The sequence below is a fragment of the Heterodontus francisci genome, chromosome 9, assembly GCF_036365525.1.
Source record: "Heterodontus francisci isolate sHetFra1 chromosome 9, sHetFra1.hap1, whole genome shotgun sequence".
Taxonomy (NCBI): domain Eukaryota; kingdom Metazoa; phylum Chordata; class Chondrichthyes; order Heterodontiformes; family Heterodontidae; genus Heterodontus; species Heterodontus francisci.
Window position 1 is genome coordinate 62,993,459 of NC_090379.1, and position 26,808 is coordinate 63,020,266.

General features: G+C 44.9%; 1 protein-coding gene across 1 annotated transcript in view; it reads right to left on the reverse strand.

Annotated features, from left to right (window-relative positions):
• Positions 1-26,808, reverse strand: part of ccdc175 (coiled-coil domain containing 175) — a 131,088-nt gene that overhangs the window by 76,399 nt on the left and 27,881 nt on the right. Inside the window, exons 7-8 of the mRNA XM_068038154.1 lie at positions 19,219-19,328; positions 3,092-3,173 (exon numbers count right to left, since the gene is read on the reverse strand). Of these exons, the coding sequence (XP_067894255.1) occupies positions 3,092-3,173; positions 19,219-19,328 (192 nt within the window). The remainder of the gene's footprint in view (positions 1-3,091; positions 3,174-19,218; positions 19,329-26,808) is intronic.

Sequence of the window (26,808 nt, forward strand, 5' to 3'; positions counted from 1 at the left end):
GCTCTTCAGGCTTCACAGATGCAGATCTGTGGTGGGAAAAATGCAGGGATCAGTTATTTTTGAGTTACCGGGGCACCCACCTAAGTAGGGATATCAGCACAAGATGATAGCTTTTTTTAAAAAGTAATTCCAATGGAAACTGCTCTTTTCCCAATGGCAATTAATAACCCTGTGATCCACTGCCACAAATAACCTTCAAATCATACTGTGTTGCACTTTCACCAGGATCATGTGGGGCACAGTAATATTTTAAAAGCTACTACTTGCAAGCACGCATTTCATCAAGGACAACTGAGGTAGGACTGGTGAAATTTTGTCTGATGATATGAGTCTGTCAGTTCTGCCGCTTTCATTGACATCAGCATGGAAGAGGCAGACATAAGGAGGGTCCATCTCCAACTGTTGCAGAATTTTGATACATCAGGAAAAGAGATGAAGATTTGACGTAACTGAATCCTGTCACAAATTCCTTCCCGGTCTGCACAGTGTATAATATTTCCAGCCAATAGGGGGAGTAATTTGGGGGTTCCTAAAAATAAAATTGTCTAACTCTCTCCAGCGTCCAATGAGCATATTTAAAGTGTATAAAAGCATAAATATAAATAACTATAATATATTCAAACATATAATTTTAGCTGAATCAGAGACAGAGCAGAAACAAGAGTGCTTCTGTAGATCATGTGCGTTTGCACCTGATAGGGAAAGAAAGTCAGTCCCTTTGATCACCTACTGCTGCATTCGATATCCTTTCATGTTTTCTGAAGGACACAATGTTAGGTTCCATCTGGCTTTTCTGCTCTGAAGTAAGTCAAGACCTTTCACAAATGGTCACAGTAATCAAGATCATTCAAAGGTCAGCACAATTCAAACCCCTTTGATGTAGCTTTTCAAAAGAAATCTCTATCTGATGTAAAGTGGTTAAACTACTTGGAAAAGAAATCTATCACATTTGACCTATCATCAGAGGCTATTTAATTGAGGAAAGAAACCTGAACACAGTGCAGATTTAAAAAAAATTATTCTTGGGATATGAGCTCTGCTGGGAAGACCAGCATTTGTTGCCTATCCCTAATTGCCCTTGAGATGGTCGTGGTGAGCTATCTGCTTGAATCACTGCAATCCATGCAGTATAGATACACACACAGTGCTGTTAAGCAGGGAGTTCCAGGATTTTGACCCAACTACAGTGAAGGAACAGCGATATAGTTTCAAGTCAGGATGGTGTGGCTTGGAGGGGAACATGCAGATGGGAATATCCCCATGCGTCTGTTGTCCTTTTTCTTCCAGGTGGTAGAGGTTACAGGTTTGTAAGGTGCTGTCAAAGGAGCCTTGGCGAGTTACTGCAGTGCATCTTGCAGGTGGTACACATTGCTGCCAATGTTCACTGGTGCTGGAGGAAGTGAATGTCTAAGGTGGTGAATGGGGCGAAGATCATGTGGGCTGCTTTGTCTTGCATGGTGTTGAGCGTCTTGAGTGTTGTTGAAGCTGTACTCATCCAGGCAAGTGGAGAGCATTCCATCACACTCCTGACTTGTGCCTTGTAGATGGTAGACAGGCTTTGGGGAGTCAGGAGGTGTGTTACTCATTGGAGAACTCTCAGCATGTGACCTGCTTTTGTAGCCATAATGTTTATATGGCTGGTCCAGTTAAGTTGCTGATCAATGGTAACCCCCAGGATGTTGATGGTGGGGATTCAGCGATGGTAACACTGTGAAGTGTCAAGGGCAGGTGGTTGGATTCTCTCTTGTTAGAGATGGTCATTGCCTGGCACTTGTGTGGCACAAATGTTACTTGCCACTTATCAGCCCAAACCTGAAGTTATCTAGGTCTTGCTGTACGGGGACACAAAGTGCTTCAGGATATGAGGAGCTGCGAATGGTACTCAACACTATGCAATCAGTGAACATCCCCACTTCTGACCTTATGTTAGAGGGAAGGTCATTGCTGAAGCAGCTGAAGATGACTGGGCTAGGACACTACGCTGAGGAACTTCTGCAGCAATGTCCTGGTGCTGAGGTGATTGGCGTCTACCAACCACAACCATCTTCCTTTGTGCTAGGTATGAATCTAACCAGTGGAGATTTTTTTCCACTGATTCCCATTGACTTCAATTTGCTAGGGCTCCTTGATGCAACACTCAGTCAAATGCTGCCTTGATTTCAAGGGCAGCCACTCTCACATCATATTTTTATGTATGCAATTTATAATACACATAAGTATGTTATACAGTCATCTGAAATTTGTGTGAGGCACCGTCATTTAAATGGAGAGATGGGCCTAGAATTAGCACATCAATTTTAGCATAATTCAAGCATTTAATCTGAAAATCTTTTCATCCCAAAACTGATACCCCAAAATTTGTTTGCACTTTCTGGCCCTCCCATGATATTCCCACTTAAACAGATTATATTGAAGGCCAGTGCCACTGTGGCTCCGAGTTTTCTGCCTTTTCATTTGCAAAGCATTTGGGATAAGTTTTAATGTGTCGTGTTGCCATTTCAGCTAAGAAGTAGAAATGAGGCTCGGAATTTTACGTTGGGCGGGAGATCCCACCCACCGGCCAAAAAGTCATCAGCGAATCCACCTCTGCCAGGCCTGGGAGCCAAGCTAGGATTTTATATGGCCCAGGCCCTTAATTAGACTTGGGTGTGACTTCCACCACTCTGAGGCTTCTGCGTTTCAGTTTGGAAGTGGCCAAATACATTCTGCATTGTAATTCGACTGTCAAAAGAGGCCAAAAGGTGTATATTCCATATACACCTCAGTTAGTCTGAACTCAGATCGCAATATCAAACAGAAACTGTTAACAAACTGAATTCCCAAACAAAGTTATAGAAATTAAACAGGAATAGAAAATGTTGGAAACATGCAACAGGCCTGTCAACAAATGAGAGAAACATGTTAACATTTCGTGTAGACATGCTGAATGGCTCTGACAGTGTCTCCACCTGAAACATTAAACTGTCTTTTCTGTTTCAAATGTTGATGAAACTTCAGAATTATCCTGTTCACTGTTTTTCCTTTATTCTCAGAAGTGTGCAATAATGTTTTCACTATCAAAATAATTATTCTAATACATTAAAGACCAAACCTGTAAAGAGCGTGTACGCAAATATTCAATTTCTCTTCTCAACTTCTCAATGTAGGTTCTTAATTCATCAGTAATTTCCTGCCTATTGAAAACAAAATATACAAGTAACATACTTCAAAATTGATCAAGCAACCATAAAGTATCTTCCACATAAGGTTTTAATTGTATAAAACTAATAAGTGAGTCAAGATGAAATACATACTATGTCTTATACAGCGAATGTTGTGACTTGTTAAAACAATGATAAAAGAATAAACCGTAATTAATTGATGCTTTCTTTTTTATTGTGGTCAGGAAAGCAGTTTCTCATTTATTCAATATGAAACATGTGTGCAGTACACTGGAGCTAAACAAAACACATGTAGATTTTGATTTAAGTAAAAAAGCAGTTCTAAAGTTAGCACTGACAACAAAAAGTAGATTGCCCCTGAATATCCAGTGATCACCTACTGGTAACTTGTAGACAATGGCAACATGTGAATTTCTCCCCCACCACATGACTGAGGTAAATGTAACCATCTTTCCTTCTTCCCCACTTCTCCTCTGATCCACCCATCTGCTCTCTTGCTTTCTCACCCTGACCCCTAAATACCCTCCACACCAATGTACTCAGGAATGTTTTTTGCAGTGCATGGGCAATTTGTTTAAGTTGTTACGAGCAGGTGAGAAAGGTGTCTAGAGGTCCCTCTCAGCCTTCACCTGTTCGTTGAGTCGTGAAGCATAGAAACAGGCCCTTCGGCCCACCGCGTCCATGCCGACCATAATGCCTATCTATACTAATCCCACCTGCCTGCATTAATTCCATATCTCTCTATGCCTTTCTCATTCAAGTACTTGTCCAGATGCCTCTTAAATGTCGCTACTGTTCCTGCCTCCCCCACCTCCTCAGGCAGCTCATTCCAGATCCCACTATTCTTTGTGTGAAAAATTTACCCCTTTGATCCACTTTAAACCTCCTCCCTCTCACCTTAAATCTATGCCCTCTAGTTTTAGTCACCCCTACCATGGGAAACAAACTCTGGCTATCTACCCTATCTATGCCTCTCATAATTTTATAGACCTCGATCATGTCCCCTCTCAGCCTCCTTCGCTCCAGGGAAAACAGACTCAGCCTATCCAATCTCTCTTTATAACTCAAGCCCTCCAAACCAGGCAACATCCTTTTGAATCTTTTCTGCACCCTCTCTAGCTTAATCACATCTTTCCTGTAGTGCGGCAACCAGAACTGCACACAGTACTCCAAATGTGGCCTAACCAACGTCATGTACAACTGTAACATGACATCCCAATTCTTGTACTCAATGCCTCGGCCGATGAAGGCAAGCATGCCATATGCCTTCTTCATCACCCTGTGTTGCCACTTTCAGGGAACTACGTACTTGCACCCCAAGGTCTCTCTGCTCAACAACACTCCCCAGGGCCCTGCCATTCACTGTATATGTCCTGCCCTGGTTTAACTTCCCAAAATGCATCACTTCACACTTGTCTGCATTAAATTTCATTTGCCACTCCCTTGCCCACTTTCCCAGTTGATCTATATCCTGTTGTAACCTTAGACAACCTTCTTCACTGTCCACTATACCACCAATTTTGGTGTAATCTGCAAACTTACTAATCATGCCCCCTACATTCACATCCAAGTCATTAATATATATGACAAACAACAGAGGGCCCAGCACCGATCCCTGCGGCACACCACTGGTCACCGGCCTCCAATATGAAAAACAACCCTCCACTACCACCCTCTGCCTCCTATCACCTAGCCAATTTTGTATCCAATTTGCTAGCTCACCCTGGATCCCATGTGTTCGAACCTTCTGGACCAGCCTACCATGCGGGACCTTGTCAAAGGCCTTGCTAAAGTCCATGTAGACAACGTCCATCGCCCTGCCCTCCTCAGTCCTCTTGGTCACCTCCTCAAAAAACTGAATCAAATTCGTGAGACATGATTTCCCACGCACAAAGCCATGCTGACTATCCCTAATCAGACCTTTCCAGATGCATATAAATCCTGTCTCTCAGAATCCCTTCCAATAACTTTCCCACCACTGATGTAAGGCTCACCGGCTTGTAGTTCCCTGGTTTATCCCTGCTGCCCTTCTTAAATAAAGGCACAACATTAACTATCCTCCAGTCTTCCGTTACCTCACCCATGGCTAACGATGATACAAAAGTCTCTGCCAGAGCCCCAGCAATCTCCTCCCTTGCTTCCCATAGCATCCTAGGATACACCTGGTCAGGCCCTGGGGATTTATCCACCTTAATGTGCTTCAAAACCTCCAACACCTCCTCCTTTGTAATGTTGATATGCTCCAGGATATCGGTGTTCCTTCCCTTGAACTCACTAGCTTCCATGACCTTCTCCATGGTAAATACGGACAAGAAATATTCATTTAAAACCTCGCTCATTTTCCGTGGCTCCACACATAGATTGCCACACTGATCCTTAAGGGGACTTACTCTCTCCCTAGCCACCCTTTTACTCTTAATATACTTATAGAATCTTTTAGGATTCCCCTTTATCTTATCTGCTAGCGAAATCTCATGGCCCCTTTTCGCCTTCCTAATTTCCTTCTTAAGTGTAGTCCTACATCCCCTATACTCCTCAAGTGACTCGCTCGATCCCAGCTGCCTATACCTGACATATGCTTCCTTCTTTGTCCTGACCAGACTCTCAATATCCCTTGTCAACCAAGGTTCCCTAAACTTGCCAGCCTTGCCCTTCCATCTAACAGGAATATGCCAGCCCTGAACTCTTCCTATCGCACTTTTAAAAGCCTCCCACTTGCCAGACATCCCTTTACCTGTAAACAGCCTCTCACATTCAACTTTTGAGAGTTCCTGTCTGATGCCATCGAAATTAGCCTTCCCCCAATTTAGGATTTAAACCTGCGGACCAGTCCTATCCCTTTCCATAACTATCTTGAAGCTAATAAGAGTTATGGTCACTGATCCCAAAGTGCTCCCCCACTGACACATCAACCACCTGCCCATCCTCACTTCCTAAGAGGAGGTCGAGTGTAGCCCCTTCTCTAGTAGGGCCATCCACATACTGCTTCAGAAAACTATCCTGGACACACTTAACAAATTCTTCCCCATCTGATCCCTTAGCACTAAGGCAGTTCCAGTCAAATACAGGTCTTCCTTTAGCAGGGTTTAATTTTTAAACACACTGTTTTTAGCTCCTTCTTGTTCACCCCTTTCCAATTATAAGGCAAAGAAACCATCACAAACAGGCTTTCTTAGGTTTAAAGAAGAAAAGTTTAAATTTATTTAAACTTAACTCTAACTTGGTTAACGCCTACGGATACACAACACGCCCATGCTAGCATGCATATGCGATACACACATGCAGAAAGGGACAGAAAGAGAACAGAAGAAATAAAGTGGAAAGGTTTGAGGCAATATCTGAAGAGTTATTGTTACGGTTCTTCGAGCTCACTGTAGAGTCCTTGATTGTCAGCAGATCTTGTTTTCACTGGGGCCCAGTATTCTTCTTAAACCTTGTTCGCTGTAGGAGACTTTTAGCTCTTGGGGTTCGTGTGTCTTCAGTGGATTCAGAGGCTTGTGAGAAAGAGATGGGAGCAGACAGGAGAGAGATCTTCTCAGTCCGGGAGCAAACAGACTTTCTCCTCAAACTGCTTGTACAAATTCAAAAAACTCAGGTTGTCCAGCAGGTTAGTCATGTGACTAGCTGGTTTGACTATGTCCATTTGTGTATTCGGCCATCTTAGCAGTCAAGCTGGAATGCGACCTCCCCTACCTTCAACGTCTGGTGATCATATGTCCATCGTGGGTTGAATGTGTCCAGAAAAAATTGTGCATTTCTCTCATTCATTTCCATTGATTCATAAATCCTAAAACTTATTACAGCCTCTCTTCTCTTGGTGCCAGTGCTGCTTTAATTGCGTCCTTTTTGGCATCCCAATAAACATGTGGTTCTTTTCTTTTGGGAAGTTTCTCTTCTGATGGCCCATTTCCATGACTGCCTAGAGTCTTTGGTCCTGCTGTGGTAATATTATTTTAAAAAATGAGTCAGTTGTGGGCGGGTCTATCCCGAACTCTCTTTCAGTGATATGCTGAGACATGCAAAGGCTTTTTTCTGACTGTGGGGGAGGATTCTTTGCTAATCTCCCCTTTGTACCAGAGGACACTCCTGCCTGCAGGTATTTGTGCAGATTCTACTACACTCCACTGTGGCATGTCGACTAGGTGAAGCATCACCCTCACAGTTTCTCTGCCCCTTACAGGTCTTTCTTTGTCTCTGCAGGTTCCTGTAATTGCTATTAGCAACTCTGGTAGGGTGCTCTGAGTGTCTACATTTATGTAGGAGGATGTGGGGTCTAACATCAAATTTTTTGGGGTTGGCTGACCGGACAGTAGGGGCTTTTATCCAGGATTCCTCCCGGACTTCCTTTAACCTTCCCTCTTGGCCACTTTTTCCCCTTCTCTGTTTAACCTATTGCCAGCCTCATGCCTGCCTGTCCCTTTTTGTTCTCGGCAGAGGTGCATTACAGTTCACCAGGCCTCTGCTGGAGGGTCCTCCTAACACTGGTACAGGACTTAGGAGTGCAGGTTTCATTGTAGGTTGGGGTTTCCCCTCAACCTGGCACATGTGGCAACTCCTGCAGTACTTCACCACATATTTGTGGAGTTTTGGCCAGTCAAACTGCTGTCTTAGGCGGGCTTTGGTCTTTCATATGTACAGCCACTGTAGTCTTGTGGGCCTTTCTTAATATTTCTCTCCGGTACCTCTGTGGCACCACTAACTGGTGAACTACTGCCCACCCCTTGCTCTGAGGTCTGTGAGAAGAGCTCCATTTCCTCATCAGAACCTCATTCTTTAAATAGTAGCAATCAGGGACTCCCTCTGCTTCACTTTCAGACGGGGCAGCCTTTGCTAACTCTCGCAATATTGGGTTGGCTCGCTGAACCTCAGCTAGGGAAAATCCATTTAATTCGTTCCCTGGGTCTCCTAACGTTCCAAAGAAAGTCTCAGGCAGGCAGACCTCATGGTCATCTGCCTGCAATGCCAATGCAGTCTCCTTTTGGAGAGCTGGTTTGATCATGGCCTGATCCACTACACATTCAAGGATACTGCAGGGGTCCGTCTCCTGCCACTGCCCTGTCTCTCTGACCTCCTGCAGTCTTTCTTTCACTACTGGGGGGGCTATCACCTTCACCCCTGCCAGATCATTACCTAGGAGCTGCTCAACCGTGGCCACAGGCAAACTAGGGACAATCCTTTTGGTTACCTGTCCCGAAACTAGGTTGCACTCCAGGTGCACCCGGTGTACAGATACAGGCATACACTGCCCTCCAATACCATTCACCACCATTTTGGTGTTCACTGCACTCTCTGGAAGAAAGGTCAGGCCTTTTCCCAGTAAAAGGGATCTAATGACCCCTGTGTCCCTGAGAATCACTATGGGTTTGCCTGCCCCACCCGAGGCGTATGAGGTTACTCTCCCTTTGGACAAAAAACCCTGATAACCCTCAGGAATCCTGTTAAATTTTCTTGCATTTGCAGCTGTTGACTTCCTGGGTCTCATTCTTACTGCAGTTAAAGCCACAGCAAGCTTCTGCTGTGCTTTCCATCAGGTTCACTTCTTCACTGAGCGGGTGTGCCTTGATTAATCCTACAGGTTTTCCCTTTAGTTTCCAGTGGTCAGCTCTTAAATGCCCTGCTTTATTACAATGGAAGCTCACAGGTCTCCGGGTCTCACTTGCTCACAGCACCTTCCTTTGTGGCTAGAGGAGGGCCCTCTGTGTCTCCTGCTTTACTTTCTCTTCCAGGACTGCTTGGGCTCCTATCACCTTCTCACCCTTTGTCCCTTTCGGATTTGTGGGGGTAACTAGGAAAGGTTCTCCCCTGGGAAAGCGACGTCTAAATTAAAGCCAACTGATAAGCCAGGACGGATGCTTGCCGGGCTCTCTGGACCCGTTGCTCCTCTACATGGGTCTTTATGGAGACTGGGAGAGAGTGTTTAAATTCCTCTCACAGAATTACTTCTCTGAGATTCTCATAGCTGAGATGTACTTTAAGAGCCCTCAGCCACTGGTCAAAAGCCAACTGCTTGCTTCTTTTAAACTCCAGATAGGTTTGGTTAGCTTGTTTTTTGAGGGTTCTAAACCTTTGGAGAGGCTTCGGGTACTAATTCATATGCCCCGAGGATAGCATTTTTGGTCAGTTCATAATTTGATGAACTCTCATCTGGCAACAGGGAATAAACCTCACGGACTTTTCCAGTCAGCTTGCTTTGTAGTACAAGAGGCCAGGTCTCAGCTGGCCATTTTACCTGCTTTGCCAGTTTCTCCAAGGACCCAAAAAATTCTTCTTCATCCTCCTCATTGAATTTTGGAATTAGTTGAGCTAGTTTTAACAATTTTGTACCCAGGCCTGAATTATGCTCCTCCATATTGGTCAAGCTTTCACTGAGGTTACTCAGTCGCCCCCTAGTTAACTCAAGCCACTTCGACTCCCTCTCTTCGCATTCTATCCGGAATATTCTTTCTCTATCTCTCTCCTCAAATTCAAGTTTCCTCTGTTCCAATTGTATCTTTGCTCATAATACCCGGTCAGAGTACGCATCTAACCGTTTCTGTTTCTTCAGATTCAGGGAAAAATGGTTGGCCACTAACCTTAGGAGTTCAGACTTCCTAGCCTTGCCATGTACAGTGATCCCACATTGCTCAGCCATTTTCCTCAACTCCTCCATAGACAGTGCTTTTAACTCATCCCAAGTTACTTCACCCTGGCTTCAGTTGCAGACATGTTAATATTCAAGCACACAGAACCACAAGAAAACCTGTATTGAAATCTTGCTCATTTTTGATTGGGAACAATTTGGCTTCCAACTGCTCTCGTTTGTCTGTGGGTCAATTCCAGACACTAGCACCCAAATTTCTGTTATGGCCAGGTGAGAATGGCGTCTAGGGGTCCCTCTCAGCCTTCACCAGGTCTTCCTGTAACAGGATTTAATTTTTAAACACACAGTTTTTAGCTCCCCCTTGGTGAATTCTTGTTCACTGCTTTCCAATTATAAGGCAAAGAAACCAAAACAAACAGGCTTTCTTAGGTTTAAAGAAGAAAAGTTGAAATTTATTAAACTTGAACTTAAACTCTAATTCGGTTAACGCCTACGGATACACAATGCGCCCACTGTCGCATGCACATGCGATACACACATGCAGAAAGGGACAGAAAGAGAACAAAAAAAATAAAGTGGAAAGGTCTGAGGCAATATCTGAACAGTTGTTGTTACGGTTCTTCAAGCTCACTGTAGAGTCCTTGATTGTAGGTAGATCTTGCTTTTTGTTGGGGCCCAGTATTCTTCTTAAACCTTGTTCGTTGTAGGAAACTTTTGGCTCTTGGGGTTCATATGTCTGCAGTAGTTTCAGAGGCTTGTGAGAAAGAGATGGGAGCAGACAGGAGAGAGATCTTCTCAGTCCAGGAGCAAGCAGACTTTCTCCTCAAACTGTTCATACAAATTCAAAACACACAGGTTGCCCAGCAGATTATTGATGTGACTAGTTAGTTTGACCATGTCTGTTTGTGTATTTGGCCATCTTAGCAGTCAACCTGGAATGCGAGCTCCCCTACCTTCAATGTCTGGTGACCAAAAGTCCATTGTGGGTTGAATTTCTCAGGGAATGGCTGCTTTGTCCTTCCAAACACTGTCTGTTAATATGCAAGTGTCCTTTGCAGCCACGGCCGATCTGTTTAACAAGTCCTTTCTTCACTCCAGTAACAGTTTAAAATCAGTGCTCATGACAAAATTAATGTGCCTCGTTCTTGGCAGATGGGGGCCTAGCATGACAAAGTTCACAGCCTCTTTAAATTATTTCATGGGGCTCTGGTAACTTAAAAGGGCCAACATATGCAACGAAAAAGAAAAGAAAAACGGTGTGCAGATGGCAAGCTGAGTGCAGGGATTTGAGTTTGGTGAGTGGCGAGTTCAGTGAAGCAGGGAGGAGGTGCTCCATTTTTCTACTTTTTTTTCCTACTTTTTCAACCCTCCAGTATTTGGTTCCTGCTTCGGTGCAGTGGAAGGAACTGTTTGCTGAGTAACTGGTAAGCTATTCTACTTATAATAAATAGTTTGCAAAGTTGACGCCGAATGGAATCTACAGACTGTGGCATGTGGAAAGTCATGGACGCATCATGTGTCCTAGACAAACACATCTGCAGGAAGTGTCACTGGCTGCAGAAGCTTGAGCTCCGGAATTTGCAACTTGAGTGGCAGCTGGAGTCACAGTTGTGCATCCGCGAGGCGAAGGACTACGTGGCTAGCACGTTTAGGGAGGTGATCACACCACAGGTTAGGAGCATACAGGCAGATAGAAATTAGTGATTGCCAGGCGGTCTAATAGAACCAGGCAGGTAGTTCAGGAGTCCCCCGATATGATCTCACTCACTAATCGGTTTTCCAATTTGGATACTGGTGAAGGTGATGGTTCTGCAGAGGAGTGCAGTCAGAGCCAAGTTTGTGGCACCACAGGTGGCTCAGCTGCACATGACGGGAGGAAGACGAGTGGAAGAGCAGTGTGATAGGTGATTCATTAGTTAGGGGAATAGACAGGCATTTCTGCGGCAGTATGGTGTGTTGCCTCCTTGGTGCCAGGATCAAGGATTTCACAGAGAGGCTGCAGGATATTCTTCTTGGGGAGGCCAAACAGCCAGAGATCGTGGTCCACATTGGTACCAATGACATAGGTAAGAAGGGGGATGAGGTCCTGAAAGCAGATTTTAGGGAACTACGAAGGAGATTAAAAAGCAGGACCTCAAAAGCAGTAATCTCAGGATTACTCCCAGTCCCATGTGCAAGTGAGCATAGGAATAGGAGAATTGAATGATTGAACACATGGCTGGAGAACTGATGTAGGAGGGAGGACATCAGATTTCTGAGGCATTGGGACCAGTTCTGGGGCATGTGGGACCTGTACACGTTGCATCTTAGCAGGACTGGGATGAATATCCTCGCAAGGAGATTTGCTAGTGCTGTTGGGGAGGGTTTAAACTAAATTGTCAGGAGGATGGGAACCTGATAGGGAACTGAGATTGGAGGGAAACAAAACTGGTAACTTGTCTGGGGTGTGGGAACCAGGAGCATGTATCACAGAGGAATACTAAGCTGCACAGAAAACTGGGGGACATAGATAGCACGAGTGCAGGGAATAGTACGTTACTAGGTGGGGTCAGAGTAGGGGAGAAAGTAATAAAGTCAGGGTTAATGTGCATATATGTGAATGCATGGAGAGTGGTTAATAAGACTGGTGAGGTCCAGGTGCAGATTGCCAGGTGGAAATATGATGTTGTGGCTAATACCGAGACTGGCTCAAAGAAGGGCAGAACTGGGCATTTAATATTCCTGGATACAAGGTGTTCAGGAAAGATAGGAAAGAGAAAAAAGGGAGAGGGGTGGTGGTATTGATTAAGGAGAGCATTGCAATGATGGAGAAAAAGGATGTCCCAGAGAGGTCCAGAACAGAATCAATTTGGCGAGAGCGAAGGAACAAATAAGGTGCAGTTACATTGCTCATTGTTATTTATAGGCCACCAGCTAGTGGGAAGGACGTGGAGGAACAGATTTTCAAGGAAATTACAGAGAAGTGCAAAAATTATAGGGTAGTTATAATGGGGGACCTTAATTATCCAAACATAGACTGGGATAATTGTAGTGTAAAGGGCAGTGAGAGGCAAGAGTTCCTAGAGTGTGTTCAGGAAAATTTTCTACAACAGTATGCTGCTATTCCAACAAGAAAGAGTGCACTGCTAGACTTGGTTCTTGGGAATGAGGTGGGCCAAGTGGGTCAAGTATCAGTAGGACAACATTCGGGGATAGTGATCACTGTATCATAAGGTTGAGGTTAACTATGGAAAATGACAAAGAGCAATCCAGGGTAAGAATAATTAACCGGGGGAAGACCAACTTCAATGGGGTAAGAATGGAGCTGGGCGAATATATTGGAGTCAAAAGCTGGCAGGAAAACCAGTAGATGAACAATGGGCAACCTTCAAAGAAGAGATAGTTCGGGCATAGTCAAGGTATGCTCCCTCTAAGGGGAAACATACACCAAATAAATCCAGAACTCCCTGGATGACAAAAGAGATAGAGATTAAGATAATGAAGAAAAATGTGCTTATGACAGATGCCAGTAGAAAATTCTATTGAGAGCCAGGCTGACTATAGCAGGTCCAGAGGGGAAATGAAAAAGCAAATAAGAGAAGCAAAGAGAGAGCATGAAAAGTGACTGGCAGCTAGCATTAAAAAAGACACAAAGTTTTCTATAGGCAAATAAATAGTAAAAATGTGGTAAAAAGAGGAGTGGGGCTGATTAGGAACCAGAAAGGGGATTTACACATGGAACGGGAGGGCATAGCTGAGCTATTAAATGAATACTTTGCATCTGTCTTTACCAAGGAAGAAGATGCAACCCAGGCAATCTTGAAAAAGGAGATAAGTCAGACACTGGAGGGGTTTAAAATTGATAAAGAGCAAATATTAGATAGGCTGTTCTGTACTTAAAGCGGATAAAACACCAGGGCCAGATGAGATGTATCCAAGGATACTGAGCGAAGTGAGGATGGAAATCGCAGAGGCACTGGCCATAATTTTTCAGTCTTCCTTAGACTTGGGAGTGGTGCCAAAGGCCTGGAGAATTGCAAATGTCACACCCTTGTTCAAAAAAGGGTGTAAAGATAAGCCCAGTAACTACAGGCCAGTCAGTTTAACTTCGGTTTAACTCCGACGCATCTGCTCTGATGATGCCACCTTCCATGACGGTGCTTCTGATATGACCTCCTTTTTCCTCAACCGAGGATTTCCCCCCACTGTGGTTGACAGGGCCCTCAACCGTGTCCGACCCATTCCCCGCACCTCTACCCTCACCCCTTCCCCTCCCTCCCAGAACCGTGACAGGGTTCCCCTTGTCCTCACTTTTCATCCCACCAGCCTCCATATCCAAAGGATCATCCTCCGCCATTTTCGCCACCTCCAGCGTGATGCCACTACCAGTCGCATCTTCCCCTCCCTTCCCCTGTCAGCATTCCGAAGGGATCGTTCCCTCCGCGACACCCTGGTCCACTCCTCCATTACCCCCACCACCTCGTCCCCGTCCCAGGGCACCTTCCCTTGCAATCGCAGGAGGTGTAATACCTGCCCATTTACCTCCTCTCTCCTCACTATCCCAGGCCCCAAACACTCCTTTCAGGTGAAGCAGCGATTTACTTGTACTTCTTTCAATGTAGTATACTGTATTCGCTGCTCACAGTGTGGTCTCCTCTACATTGGGGAGACCAAGCGCAGACTGGGTGACCGCTTTGCGGAACATCTCCGCTCAGTCCGCAAGCAGGACCCTGAGCTTCCGGTTGCTTCCCATTTCAACACTCCCCCCTGCTCTCATGCTCACATCTCTGTCCTGGGATTGCTGCAGTGTTCCAGTGAACATCAACGCAAGCTCGAGGAACAGCATCTCATCTACCGATTAGGCACACTACAGCCTGCCGGACTGAACATTGAGTTCAATAATTTCAGAGCATGACAGCCCCCCACTTTACTTTCTTTTTCAGTCATTTTTAGTTATTTTTTCTTCCTTTTTTTTGCATTCCTTTTTACATTTTTTACAATCTTTTTTTGCATTTATTTCATTTCATCTTAGTTTGTTCAGTTTGCTTACCCACTGTTTTTTTCAGGTTGTTTTTCTTCAGGTTTGCACTTGCTGATGTTCAATATTCAGTATATTCACACCTAATCTGTACTAATGCTTTGTCTTTCAACACACCATTAACATATTGTTTGCCTTTGCTCCGTGACCTTTTGGTCAGCTATGTGGCCTGGTCCAATCTGCACCTTCTCCTTTGTTATCTCTTGCCCAACCCCCACCTCACTTGTTTATAATCTGTGACTTTTCTAATATTTGTCAGTTCCGAAGAAGGGTCACTGACCCGAAACGTTAACTCTGCTTCTCTTTCCACAGATGCTGCCAGACCTGCTGAGTGAATCCAGCATTTCTTGTTTTTGTTTCAGATTTCCAGCATCCGCAGTATTTTGCTTTTATTTTAGTTTAACTTCGGTAGTGGGGAATCTACTAGAAAAAATTATTTGGGACAAAATAGTCACAAGGACAAATGTGAATTAATTAAGGAAAGCCAGCATGGATTTCTTAAGGGAAAATCATGTTTAACTAACTTGCTGGAGTTTTTTGAGGAGGTAACAGAGAGAGTTGATGAGGGCAATGCAGTTGAAGTGGTTTACATGGACTTTTAAAAGCCATTTGATACAGTGCCACATAACAGACTAGTGAGCAAACCTGTAGCTCATGGAATAAAAGGGATGGTAGGAACATGGATTTGAAATTGGCTGAGTGATATGAAACAAAGAGTAGTGGTTAATGAATATTGTTCGGGCTGGAGGAAGGTTTGTAGTGGAGTTCCCCAGGGATCAGTGTTGGTTTCCCTGATATATATTAATGACCTAGAACTTGGTGTACAAGGCACAATTTCAAAGTTTGCAGATGATACTAAACTTGGAAGCATTGTGTACTGTGAGGAAGATAGTGTAGAACTTCAAAAGGACATGGACAAGTTGGTGGAATGGGCAGACAGGTGGCAGATAAAGGTCAACGCAGAGAAAGGTGAAGTGATTAGTTTTGGCAGGAAGAACATGGAGAGACAATATAAAATAAAGGGTACAATTCTAAAGGGGGTGCAGGAGCAGAGGAACCGAGGTGTTACATGCATAAGTCATTGAAGGTGGCAGGACAGGTTGAGAGAGCAGTTAATAAAGCATACAGACAGTATCCTGGGCTTTATTAATAGGGGCCTAGAGTACAAGAAGCTGCCAAAGAACCAAAGAAGCTGCATCACTCCAAGCAGAAGGGCCACCTGCGCATCAACACGAGCAGAATTTCTCATTCACAGCTGTTACATAAGTTTCTAAATTCAATTGAAAAAGCCATTCAAAGCACTCCTACAGAGGATGCACAGACAAAGTGGGCCCACATCAGAGACGCCATCAATGACTCAGCAATGACCACCTATGGCAAACGTGTGAAGCAGAATGCAGACTGGTTTCAATCTCACTTTGAAGAGCTGGAACCTGTCATAGCCGCTAAGCACATTGCACTGTTGAACTACAAGAAAGCCCCCAGCGAGTTAACATCCGTAGCACTTAAAGCAGCCAGAAGCACTGCACAAAGAACAGCCAGGCGCTGCGCAAATGACTACTGGCAACACCTATGCAGTCATATTCAGCTGGCCTCTGACACTGGAAACATCAGAGGAATGTATGATGGCATTAAGAGAGCTTTTGGGCCAACCATCAAGAAGATCGCCCCCTCATATCTAAATCAGCGGACACAATCACTGACCAACGCAAGCAAATGGACCGCTGGGTGGAGCACTACCTAGAACTGTACTCCAGGGAAAATGTTGTCACTGAGACTGCCCTCAATGCAGCCCAGTCTCTGCCATTCATGGATGAGCTGGACGTACAGCCAACAAAATCGGAACTCAGTGATGCCATTGATTCTCCAGCCAGCGGAAAAGCCCCAGGCAAGGACAGCCTTTTCCCTGAAATAATCAAGAGTGCCAAGCCTGCTATACTTTCATCACTGTACGAACTGCTTTGCCTGTGCTGGGACGAGGGAGCAGTACCACAGGACATGCGTGACGCCAATATCATCACCCTCTATAAGAACAAGAGTGACCGCGGTGACTGCAACAACTACCGTGGAATCTCCCTACTCAGCATAGTGGGGAAAATCTTTGCTCGAGCCACTTTAAACAGGCTCCAGAAGCTGGCCGAGCGTGTCTACCCTGAGGCACAGTGTGGCTTTCGAGCAGAGAGATCCACCACTGACATGCTGTTCTCCCTTCACCAGCCAAAGGGGAAATGCCGCGAACAACAGATGCCCCTCTACGTTGCTTTCATTGATCTCACCAAAGCCTTTGACCTCGTCAGCAGGCGTGGTCTCTTCAGACTACTAGAAAAGATCGGATGTCCACCAAAGCTACGAAGTATCATCACCTCATTCCATGACAGTATGAAAGGCACAATTCAGCATAGCGACGCCTCATCAGACCCCTTTCCTATCCTGAGTGGCGTGAAACAGGGGTGTGTTCTCGCACCTACACTGTTTGGGATCTTCTCCCTGCTGCTCTCACATGCGTTCAAGTCTTCAGAAGAAGGAATTTTCCTCCACACAAGATCAGGTGGCAGGTTGTTCAACCTTGCCCATCTAAGAGCGAAGACCAAAGTACAAAAAGTACTCATCAGGGAACTCCTCTTTGCTGATGATGCTGCATTAACATCTCACACTGAAGAGTGTCTGCAGAGACTTATCGACAGGATTGCGGCTGCCTGCAATGAATTTGGCCTAACCGTCGCCTCAAGAAAACGAACATCATGGGACAGGACGTCAGAAATGCTCCATCCATCAATATTGGCGACCATGCTCTGGAAGTGGTTCAAGAGTTCAACTATCACCAGTAACCTGTCTCTCAATGCAGAAATCAGCAAGTGCATGGGAAAGGCTTCCTCTGCTATGTCCAGACTGGCCACGAGAGTGTGGGAAAATGGTGCACTGACACAGAACATAAAAGTCCGAGTGTATCAAGCCTGTGTCCTCAGCACCTTGCTGTACGTCAGCGAGGCCTGGACAACCTATGTCAGCCAAGAGCGACATCTCAATTCATTCCATCTTCGCTGCCTCCGGAGAATCCTTGGCATCAGGTGGCAGGACCGTATCTCCAACACAAAAGTCCTTGAGGCGGCCAACATCCCCAGTGTATACACCTTACTGAGCCAGCGGCGCTTGAGATGGCTTGGCCATGTGAGCCGCATGGAAGATGGCAGGATCCCCAAGGACACATTGTACAGCGAGCACGTCACTGGTATCAGACCCACCGGCCGTCCATGTCTGCGCTTTAAAGATGTCTGCAAACGCGACATGAAGTCCTGTGACACTGATCACAAGTCGTGGGAGTCAGTTGCCAGCAATCGCCAGAGCTGGTGGGCAGCCATAAAGGCGGGGTTAAAGTGTGGCGAGTTGAAGAGACTTAGCAGTTGGCAGGAAAAAAGACAGAAGCGCAAGCGCAACTGTGTAACAGTCCCGACAACCAATTTTATCTGTAGCACCTGTGGAAGAGTCTGTCACTCTAGAATTGGCCTTTATAGCCACTCCAGGTGCTGCTTCACAAACCACTGACCACCTCCAGGGGCTTACCCATTGTCTCTCGACACAAGGAGGCCAAAGATTAGAGCACAAGAGCAAGGAAGTCATGTTGAACTTGTATAAGACATGAGTTTGGCCTCAGCTGGAGTATTGCGTCCAATTCTGGTCGCCGCACTTGAGGAAGGACGTGAGGACACTGGAGAGAGTACAGAAAAGATTCATGAGATCCAGGGATGAGGAATTTCAGTTACGAAGATAGACTGGAGAAATTAGGACTGTTTTCCTTCGAGAAGAGAAGGCTGCGAGGTGATTTGATAGAGGTATATCATGAAGGGTCTGGACAGAGTAGATAGAGAGAAACTGTTCCCACTTGTGAAAGGATCGAGAACGAGAGGGAACAGATTTAAAGTATTTGGTAAGAGAAGCAAAAAATGACATGAGGAAAAACTTTTTCACGCACCGTATGGTTAAGGTCTGGAATGCGCTGCCTGAGAATGTGATGGAGGCAGGTTTTATTGCACCATTCGAATGGGAATTAGACAGTTATATGAAAAGGAATAATGCGCAGGGTTACGGGAAGAAGGCAGGGGAATGGAACTGAGGGAGTTGCTCTTTCAGGGTGCTGGTGCGGACATGATGGGCTGAATGGCCTCCTTCTGCACTTTAACAATTCTGTGATTCTGTGAACTTTCAAGTTGCTGCACGGCTGTGCAGCTTAGTGGGAACATTATTCCCCTCCCCCCCCATCTATTCTCTCCCTCCCCTACTCTTAACTCCCTCCCTCTTTTGTCCTCTCCGATCCCTCATCACCCCTTTCTCACCCTTCCATGTCCCTTCTCCTTCAAGTTCACTCCTTCGCCAGCATCAATGAAAAAGTGACAAGCACAAACATTTCTATCATTTCTAATGAACTGTCCAAGAATATTTTATGTAATTGGATTTTTTTTTACTTCTGATCAGTTAGTTCTTCAGCTGTTTTCAATTCTTGATTGTACTTCGTTTGAAGACTGTCTTCTTCCGTTTTCAGATTTACACTTTGTATTTCTAACAGTTTATTCATCTGCAAAAATTGGGAGAACATACATAGAATCATAGAAGTCACAGAACGTTTAAGGCACAGAAAGAGGCCACTTGGCCCATCGTGCCTGTGCCGGCTGAAAAACAATCCACCCATTCTAATCCCACCTTCCAGCAACTGGTCCATAGCCCTGCAGATTACAGAACTTGAGGTGCATATCCAGGCTCCTTTTGAATGAGTTGAGGGCTTCTGCCTCAACTACCCTTTCAGGCAGTGAGTTCCAGACCCCCGCCACCCTCTGGGTGAAAAAGTTTTTCCTCGTCTCCCCTCTAATTTTTCTACCAATCATTTTTAATCTATGCCCCCTCGTCACTGACCTCTCTGCTGTGGTCAATAGACCCTTCACCTCCACTCTATCAAGGCCCCGCAAACGTTTGTACATTTCAATCAGATCTCCCCTCAGGCTTCTCTGTTTCAAGGACAACAACCCAAGCCTATCCAATCTTTCCTCATAGCTGCATTTTTTCCAGTCCTGGCAACATCCTCATAAATCTCCTCTGTACTCTCTCTAGTGCAATTACATCCTTTCTGTAGTAAGGTGACCAGAACGGCACACAGTAGTCAAGTTGTGGCCTATCCAAATGAGTTATACAGAACCAGCATAACTTCCCTGCTCATATATTCTATATCTCAGCTAATAAAGGAAAGGATTGCATATGCCTTCTTAACCACCTTATTGACCTGTCCTGCTACTTTCAGGGATCTGTGGCAATTCACTCCAAGGTCTCCCACTTCCTCTACACTTCTCAGTATTTTCCCATTAATCGTGTATTCCTTTGCCTTGTTCTCACCTCACCTACACTTCTCAGTATTTTCCCATTAATCGTGTATTCCTTTGCCTTGTTCTCACCTCACAGTTCTCCGGGTTGAAATCCATTTGCCACTTTTCTGCCCATCTGACCAGACCATCAATATCTTCCTGCAGCCTACAGCTATCCTCCTCGCTATCAACCACACGGTCAATCTTTGTGTCATCTGCAAACTTCTTGATCATGCCCCCTACATTTACGCCCAAATCGTTAATATATACCACAAAAAGCAGGGGACCCAGTACTGAGCCCTGCGGAACACCACTGGAACCAGCCCTCCAGTCGCTAAAACACCCGTCAACAATTACCCTTTGTTTCCTGCCACTGAACCAATTTTGTATCCACCTTGCTACATTTCCCTGGATTTCATGGGATTTTTTTTTGACCATGTACAATTTACTGTAGTGATTTAAATCAAAATTCATTATCCTATAGGGTACAAAATATAAATATAAATATAAAAATATCTGATCCTAATTTTGATTAAGAAATCAGAAATAAATATGAACTGATTCCCAAAAGTAGCCTAACTCCCAGACTTCAGCCCTACCTCCCAGCTTGCTGTTTTTCACTGTTCTCAATCTAGACTACTCTGGATTCTCCCCTCCTTCTGCTAGATCACAAACACCATAGCCTTCAGCCACCTTGACCATGCTCTTTGTCAACTATTCACCTTGCCTTATCCCTCGTCACCTTCAAAAGCTTCTACACAATCCACCTCTCCAATTTCACTGTTAGTAACTTTCCTCTTCCCAGTTTCTGCTTGTTGTACACATTCACCCCCACAAAGCATTTTAGGATATTTTACAACATTAAAGACACCACATAAATGTACATTGTATTTAAATTACATTAACCTTTATTCTCACAGAAGTAGAATGCACACGCATGAAACTGTTATGCCAACAAATAAGCAATAAATGATATTTGAAACAAATTGTAATTTCTTTGGATTCAGTTTTAAAATTTTAGAATATAGACAGTAGTGGCCAGTCAGGATTAGTTAGTAAAATGAATCTCAATTTCTGGGGATGGGTAACCAATGAATATTCACTATGAGCCCACTGACTCCCACAGCTACCCCGACTACACTTCCTCACACCCTAATTGGCCTAAGGGCAAATGGGCTGCCTGCCACCTCCCCCACCGCTGGTAAAGTACCAGCGGAGGCAGTTAGGTGATGAACACAGCACCCCCTATCATCCCACTCAATTTTACGCTCCCCCACAACCCCCCGGGAGCGAGCTGAGAGGTCGCTAACTCTGTTTCTCTCTCCACAAGTGCTGCCGGATCTGCTGTATATTTCCATCATTTTCTGTTTTTATTTCAGATTTCCAGCATTCGCAGTATTTTGTTTTTGTCTTTGAAATTAATAAGAGTTTTGAGCAGGTTATTATATTCTGTCATTTAAAGTATGCCTTTAATTCAATTTCTAATTAACTAACGCCACTGTCCCTTTGCAAGCAAGATGATTACTATAACTGAAACATTTTAAGAAGTGTAACTGATGTTAATCTTCTATCATGGTCATTATGGCATGATGTATGTTCCTTTGAGGTGCAATGACTGGTATCATGCTTCAAACAGGAACATTCTGTATTTTCATGATTCTAGATGGAACAATAAGTTTTAAAATTCATTTTAATTTTCTCTGACTGAAACATAAACCTCGATTCTAACTCTCGGTGCAGACAGAGGTAGACGAAAAATCACCTTGGCGCGCCAGTGCAAGACCTGGCTCCATCAGTCTTTTGCGGTTTGGAGGTGTTTCAGAAAGTTGCGGGGGAAGCCAGGGTGAGATCACGTTATTTAAGGAGGGACATACTTGCACTGAAATCTGTTCACAGAAGGCTCACTAGGATGCTTCCTGGGATGAGGAAAGGATGAAGAAAGGTTGAGCAGGTTGGGCCTGTAGTCACCGGAGCTTAGAAAATTGAGAGGTGATCTTATTGAAATGTATAAGATTCTGAGGGGGCTAGACAGTTAGATACTGACAGGATGTTTACCCTCTTGGGGGAATCTAGAAATAGGGGGCACAGTTTCAAATTAAGGGGTTTCCCACATAAGACAGAGATGAGAAGAAATTTCTTCTCTCAGAGCATCATTAGTGTTTGGAATTCTCTTCCCCAAAGAGCGGTTGAGGCGGTGTCATTGAATATATTCAAGACTGAGTTAGACAGATTTTTGATTGACAAGGGAGTCAAGGATTATGGGGGGCAGGCAGGAAAATGGAGTTAAGGCAACAATCAGATCAGCCTTGATCTTATTGAATGGAGGGGCAGGCACGTGAGGCTGAATGGCCTACTCCTGCTCCTATTTCTTATGTTCTTAAGTGAGGCCTAAACTTTCCTTGTCCATCTTCTGTTTGTCAGCTATGGCTCATTTCGTAGCACTTCTCACCTCTGAGTCAGCAGGTGGTGAGTTCAAGTGTTGCTCTAGGACTTGAGTGCAAAAATCTAGGCTGACGCTCCAGAGCAGTACGAGGGAGTGCTGCAATGTTAGAGGTGCAGTCTGTTGGATGGCCCTGTCTGCTCTCAGGTAATAGATGCCCTGGCACTATTTCAAAGATGATCCTTGTTGGCCTGGTCAATTGTTATCCCTCAATTAACATCACAAAAACCCAGATAATAGGTCATTATCACATTGCTGTTGCTGTTTGTCAGAGCTTGACGTGCGTAAATTAGCTGCCGTGTTTCTTACATTACAACAGTGACTACACTGCAAAAAGTACTCCATTGGCTTTGTTAGTCATGAAAGACACTCATAAAAGCAAGTCTTTCTTTTTTCCAGCCTCACTTAAAGCCAGAAATGGGCAGGCTGAGGCAGATTTTTCAAACTTTAATCCTTCTCTTAACCCAAACACATTTCTTTTAGGTTAAAAGTCCCTTCTTGTTTCTTTACTTGTCCCATTAACATCCCCTTTTGCCTTGCACTATATCTCTTTCGTCATTTATTCTTTCCTGCCTTCCACCCTATCTTAGGCCTTCCTTTTTATTCTTTCCTCCCCTCCCCTCTTTCCCTGCCTCTGCACTTGCTTAAAACTTGTTACTCTCTAGCTTTTTCCAGTTCTGGTGATAGGTTATCGACCAGAAACATTGGGCTGGATTTTAAGAGCCCACCGCCGATCTCAGCGGCGAGCTCACATGCCAAAGAGCCACTGCAATCTCATGTGCGGCAGCTCACTTAAATAGCTGCGGCGCGCCCGCAACACCCCCAATCTCGTGGAGGAGGCAGACTGTTCGTCCCGGCAATGGCATCAGTTGCCTATGTGCAGGCACTGACGCCATTTTTAAAGGGCAGGCAGCCCTGCTGCCTAATTTAAATTTTTAAATACATACCCCGCCAAAAATAAATTAATAAATTTTTTATTCCCCTGTCCCACCACCCCCCACCGATAATGATTACACTTACTATTTGCCCCTCCCCTCTAAAACATTTACCTTTTACATCTGACCTTCCCGCTCCAAAACTGCACAAAGTTTGTAGTTCAACCCTTCCCACCATCCCCTACACCCATTACGTGCATCTGACCTCCCCCGCCCCCCAACAGCCCTGCACTGAAAACCTTACCTCCTTCCCCTGCCCTACTAGTGTTGAGCCGTTTTTTCCCGGATGGGGATCTGAAGACACGCGAGTGCTGGCTGCCATGCCAAAGATCATGGTGGGGCCTCAAGATTGCAGGTAAGTCTACGTTAATTCATTCATTTTATTCATTTGAATAATTTTAACTAAGTCCCTTTGCCCAGTGACATAGAGGGGGGGGGGTTCCAAAATATACTTTATTCATAAAAATCTGTAAAAAATACATTACAAAACAGTTCAAAACAGCACCAAATTGACAATACAAAAAGTGCAAAGGAGATCAGTTTCCTTCAATACAGGAGTGAGTTGTCTCACAACCCTTCCATTTCATTTTGCACGCCATGTACATTTTGCAGCAAACCCATATTTGCTGGATCCAGCCCCTCTGTTCACTTTGGTGGGGGGACCTTACACAGTGGTCTTTCCCCATTGAGCCTTTGCTGCGGCTGCCCCAAGCTTTAGCGCGTCCCTCAGCACATAGTCCTGGACCTTGGAATGTGCCAGTCTGCAACACTCAATCGTGGACAACTCTTTGCGCTGAAAGACCAGCAAGTTTTGGGCAGACCAAAGAGCGCCTTTCACCGAATTGATGGTCCTCCAGCAGCAGTTGATGTTTATCTCGGTGTGCATCCCTGGGAACAGCCCGTAGAGCACAGACTCCTGTGTTACAGAGCTGCTTGGGATGAAACTCGACAAAAACCACTGCATCTCTTTCCACACCTGCTTTGCAAAGACACATTCCAGAAGGAGGTGGGCAACAATCTCTTCCCCACCACAGCCACCTCGAGGGCAGTGTGTGGAGGGGGAGAGACTCCGGGCGTGCAGGAAGGATCTGACGGGGCTGGCTTTTCTCATTACCAGCCAAGCTACATCTTGGTGCTTGTTTGAAAGTTCTGGTGATGAGGCATTCTGCCAAATTACTTTGGCAGGCTGCTCGGGGAACCATCCGACAGGATCCACCATCTCCTTTTCCCGTAAGGCCTAGAGGACATTCTGTGCAGACCACTGCCTGATGGATTGGTGGTCAAAGGTGTTTTTCCGCAGAAACTGTTCCACGAAGGATAGGTGGTACGGCGCGGTCCAACTGGATGGAGCGTTCCGCGGCAATGTGGCCAAGCCCATTCTTCGCAACACCGGGGACAGATAGAACCTCAGCACATAGTGACACTTGGTGTTTGCGTACTGGGGTTCTATGCACAGTTTGATGCAGCCGCACATGAAGGTGATCACCAGGATGAGGGCAATGTTGGATACATTTTTCCCACCCTTATCCAGAGGTTTGACTATCGTGTCCCTCGGACTCGGCCCATTTTGGATCCCCAAATTAAGCGGAAAATGGCTCGGATGACCGCCACGGCGCAGGAGTGGGGTATGGGCCAGACCTGCGCCACATACAGCAACAACGTGAGTACCTTGTACTTGAAGACCAGGTTCTTATCCACAATGGAGAGAGACTACTGCTCCCACATGCTCAGTTTATGGTGCACCCTGGCTACTCGCTCCCTCCAGGTTTTGGTGCACGCCCCGGTCCTTCCGAACCATATCCCCAGCACCTTCAGGGTGAAGGGGCCAAAGGATTGGGTGACCCCGGAATCTCGCCACCGACGGGAGCATCGGGCCGGGTCCTCCCGTCATTGAGATCAGAGGTGGGCTTCATCTGGACCCATCTTCAGGCCCCCCGGCCACGGAACTCGACACTGGGAGGACAACAAGATCCAGCCCATAAACTCTCTTGCCACAGATTCTGCCAGACCTGCTGAGCTGTTCCTGCATTTTCAGTCTTGATTTAATTTTGAGTTTGTATTCAGCGTAAACAAACCAGGTCAAGTTTGATTGGCTTGTCCTTCTTGTTCTAACATGAATGTGTGAAAACCTGCAAATTATTAAGAATGGGGTTTGTTGTAGCCAGATTTCAGGAACAAATAGTTCATAACACAGCCAAGAAATTCAGTTCAATAAGTCTCTTGTGATAGGAGATCATCTTGGAAACCCTACAGAAACTTAAAGGAGAAAAAAAAAATCCAGAAATGTAATAGACTATGCAGTAATGAGAACAGCTATCTTCTTCTGCAAAGGATTTACTGTGAACTTTATTCAATAAAAGACAATCTAGATTCCTCTGTTGGCAGAAACAGAGTGGGGTAGCTGTTTCAAAGGAGTGGCTCTATTTCGCACCAATTTACAATTATAATGCTGCTGGCAGTGGATAAGTATACCACTGGACCCTTTGGAGTCTCATTAATCAATGCAAACCAGGGCTCATTGGAATTTTAACTGACTCCTGAATGGGCTGTTCCATCAAGTAAACCTGTTGGAAAGCCAGTGAATCCTACTAAGTTTTCAAAAAAAGCCTCTGCTGCCCTGAGCTCCCTCCCCATTAGCCATGAGACCCTTGGACCAACTCCCGCTGGATAATTCTAGCTATAGGCAGCCTTCTGACAATGCCACTGGCAAGCTCAATTCACTGTCAGCCAGCTGCTGTTGGAAATGGCCAAACAGTTGACCAATGGGATTCAAATGAGGCCCACTAGATAAAATCTGCCAGGCCTCTGCCTCACAACTCACATGCAGAATTGCCATCTGCTATGACCAGTTTCCTTCCGATAGTTAAAATCGGCACTTTTATTTTCACACTCAAGAGAAAGATTCAAATGAGTAAACATATACTTAAGATTCCGACAACTTCATCTGTACTTTTTAGTATTAGCCTAACATTCTTCTCTTAAGTTTTTAAAATTGTAAATAAATATTGGAAGACCTTTTCCTGCAATTGCTTTGCTCTGTATGATGATATTCCATTGCAAAGGAGATTGAAAATTTAGCGTGAATCTGCATAAAAATGCCAGTACTGAATCTTACATAACTGCATTAATTATTAGACCTGTCTTTCTCTGGGATAGTTGTACAATCATTGAATGAGAAACCAGTGCTTTAAGAGTCCAACCAATAGTTAGGATATAAAAAGGATTAAAAATTAACCTGATAACTTTTAAAATATTTTATATGAAGGATTTCACATGAAGGAGATTCTCTACACACATAAAAATTACAACATTAAAACAGGTCATTCA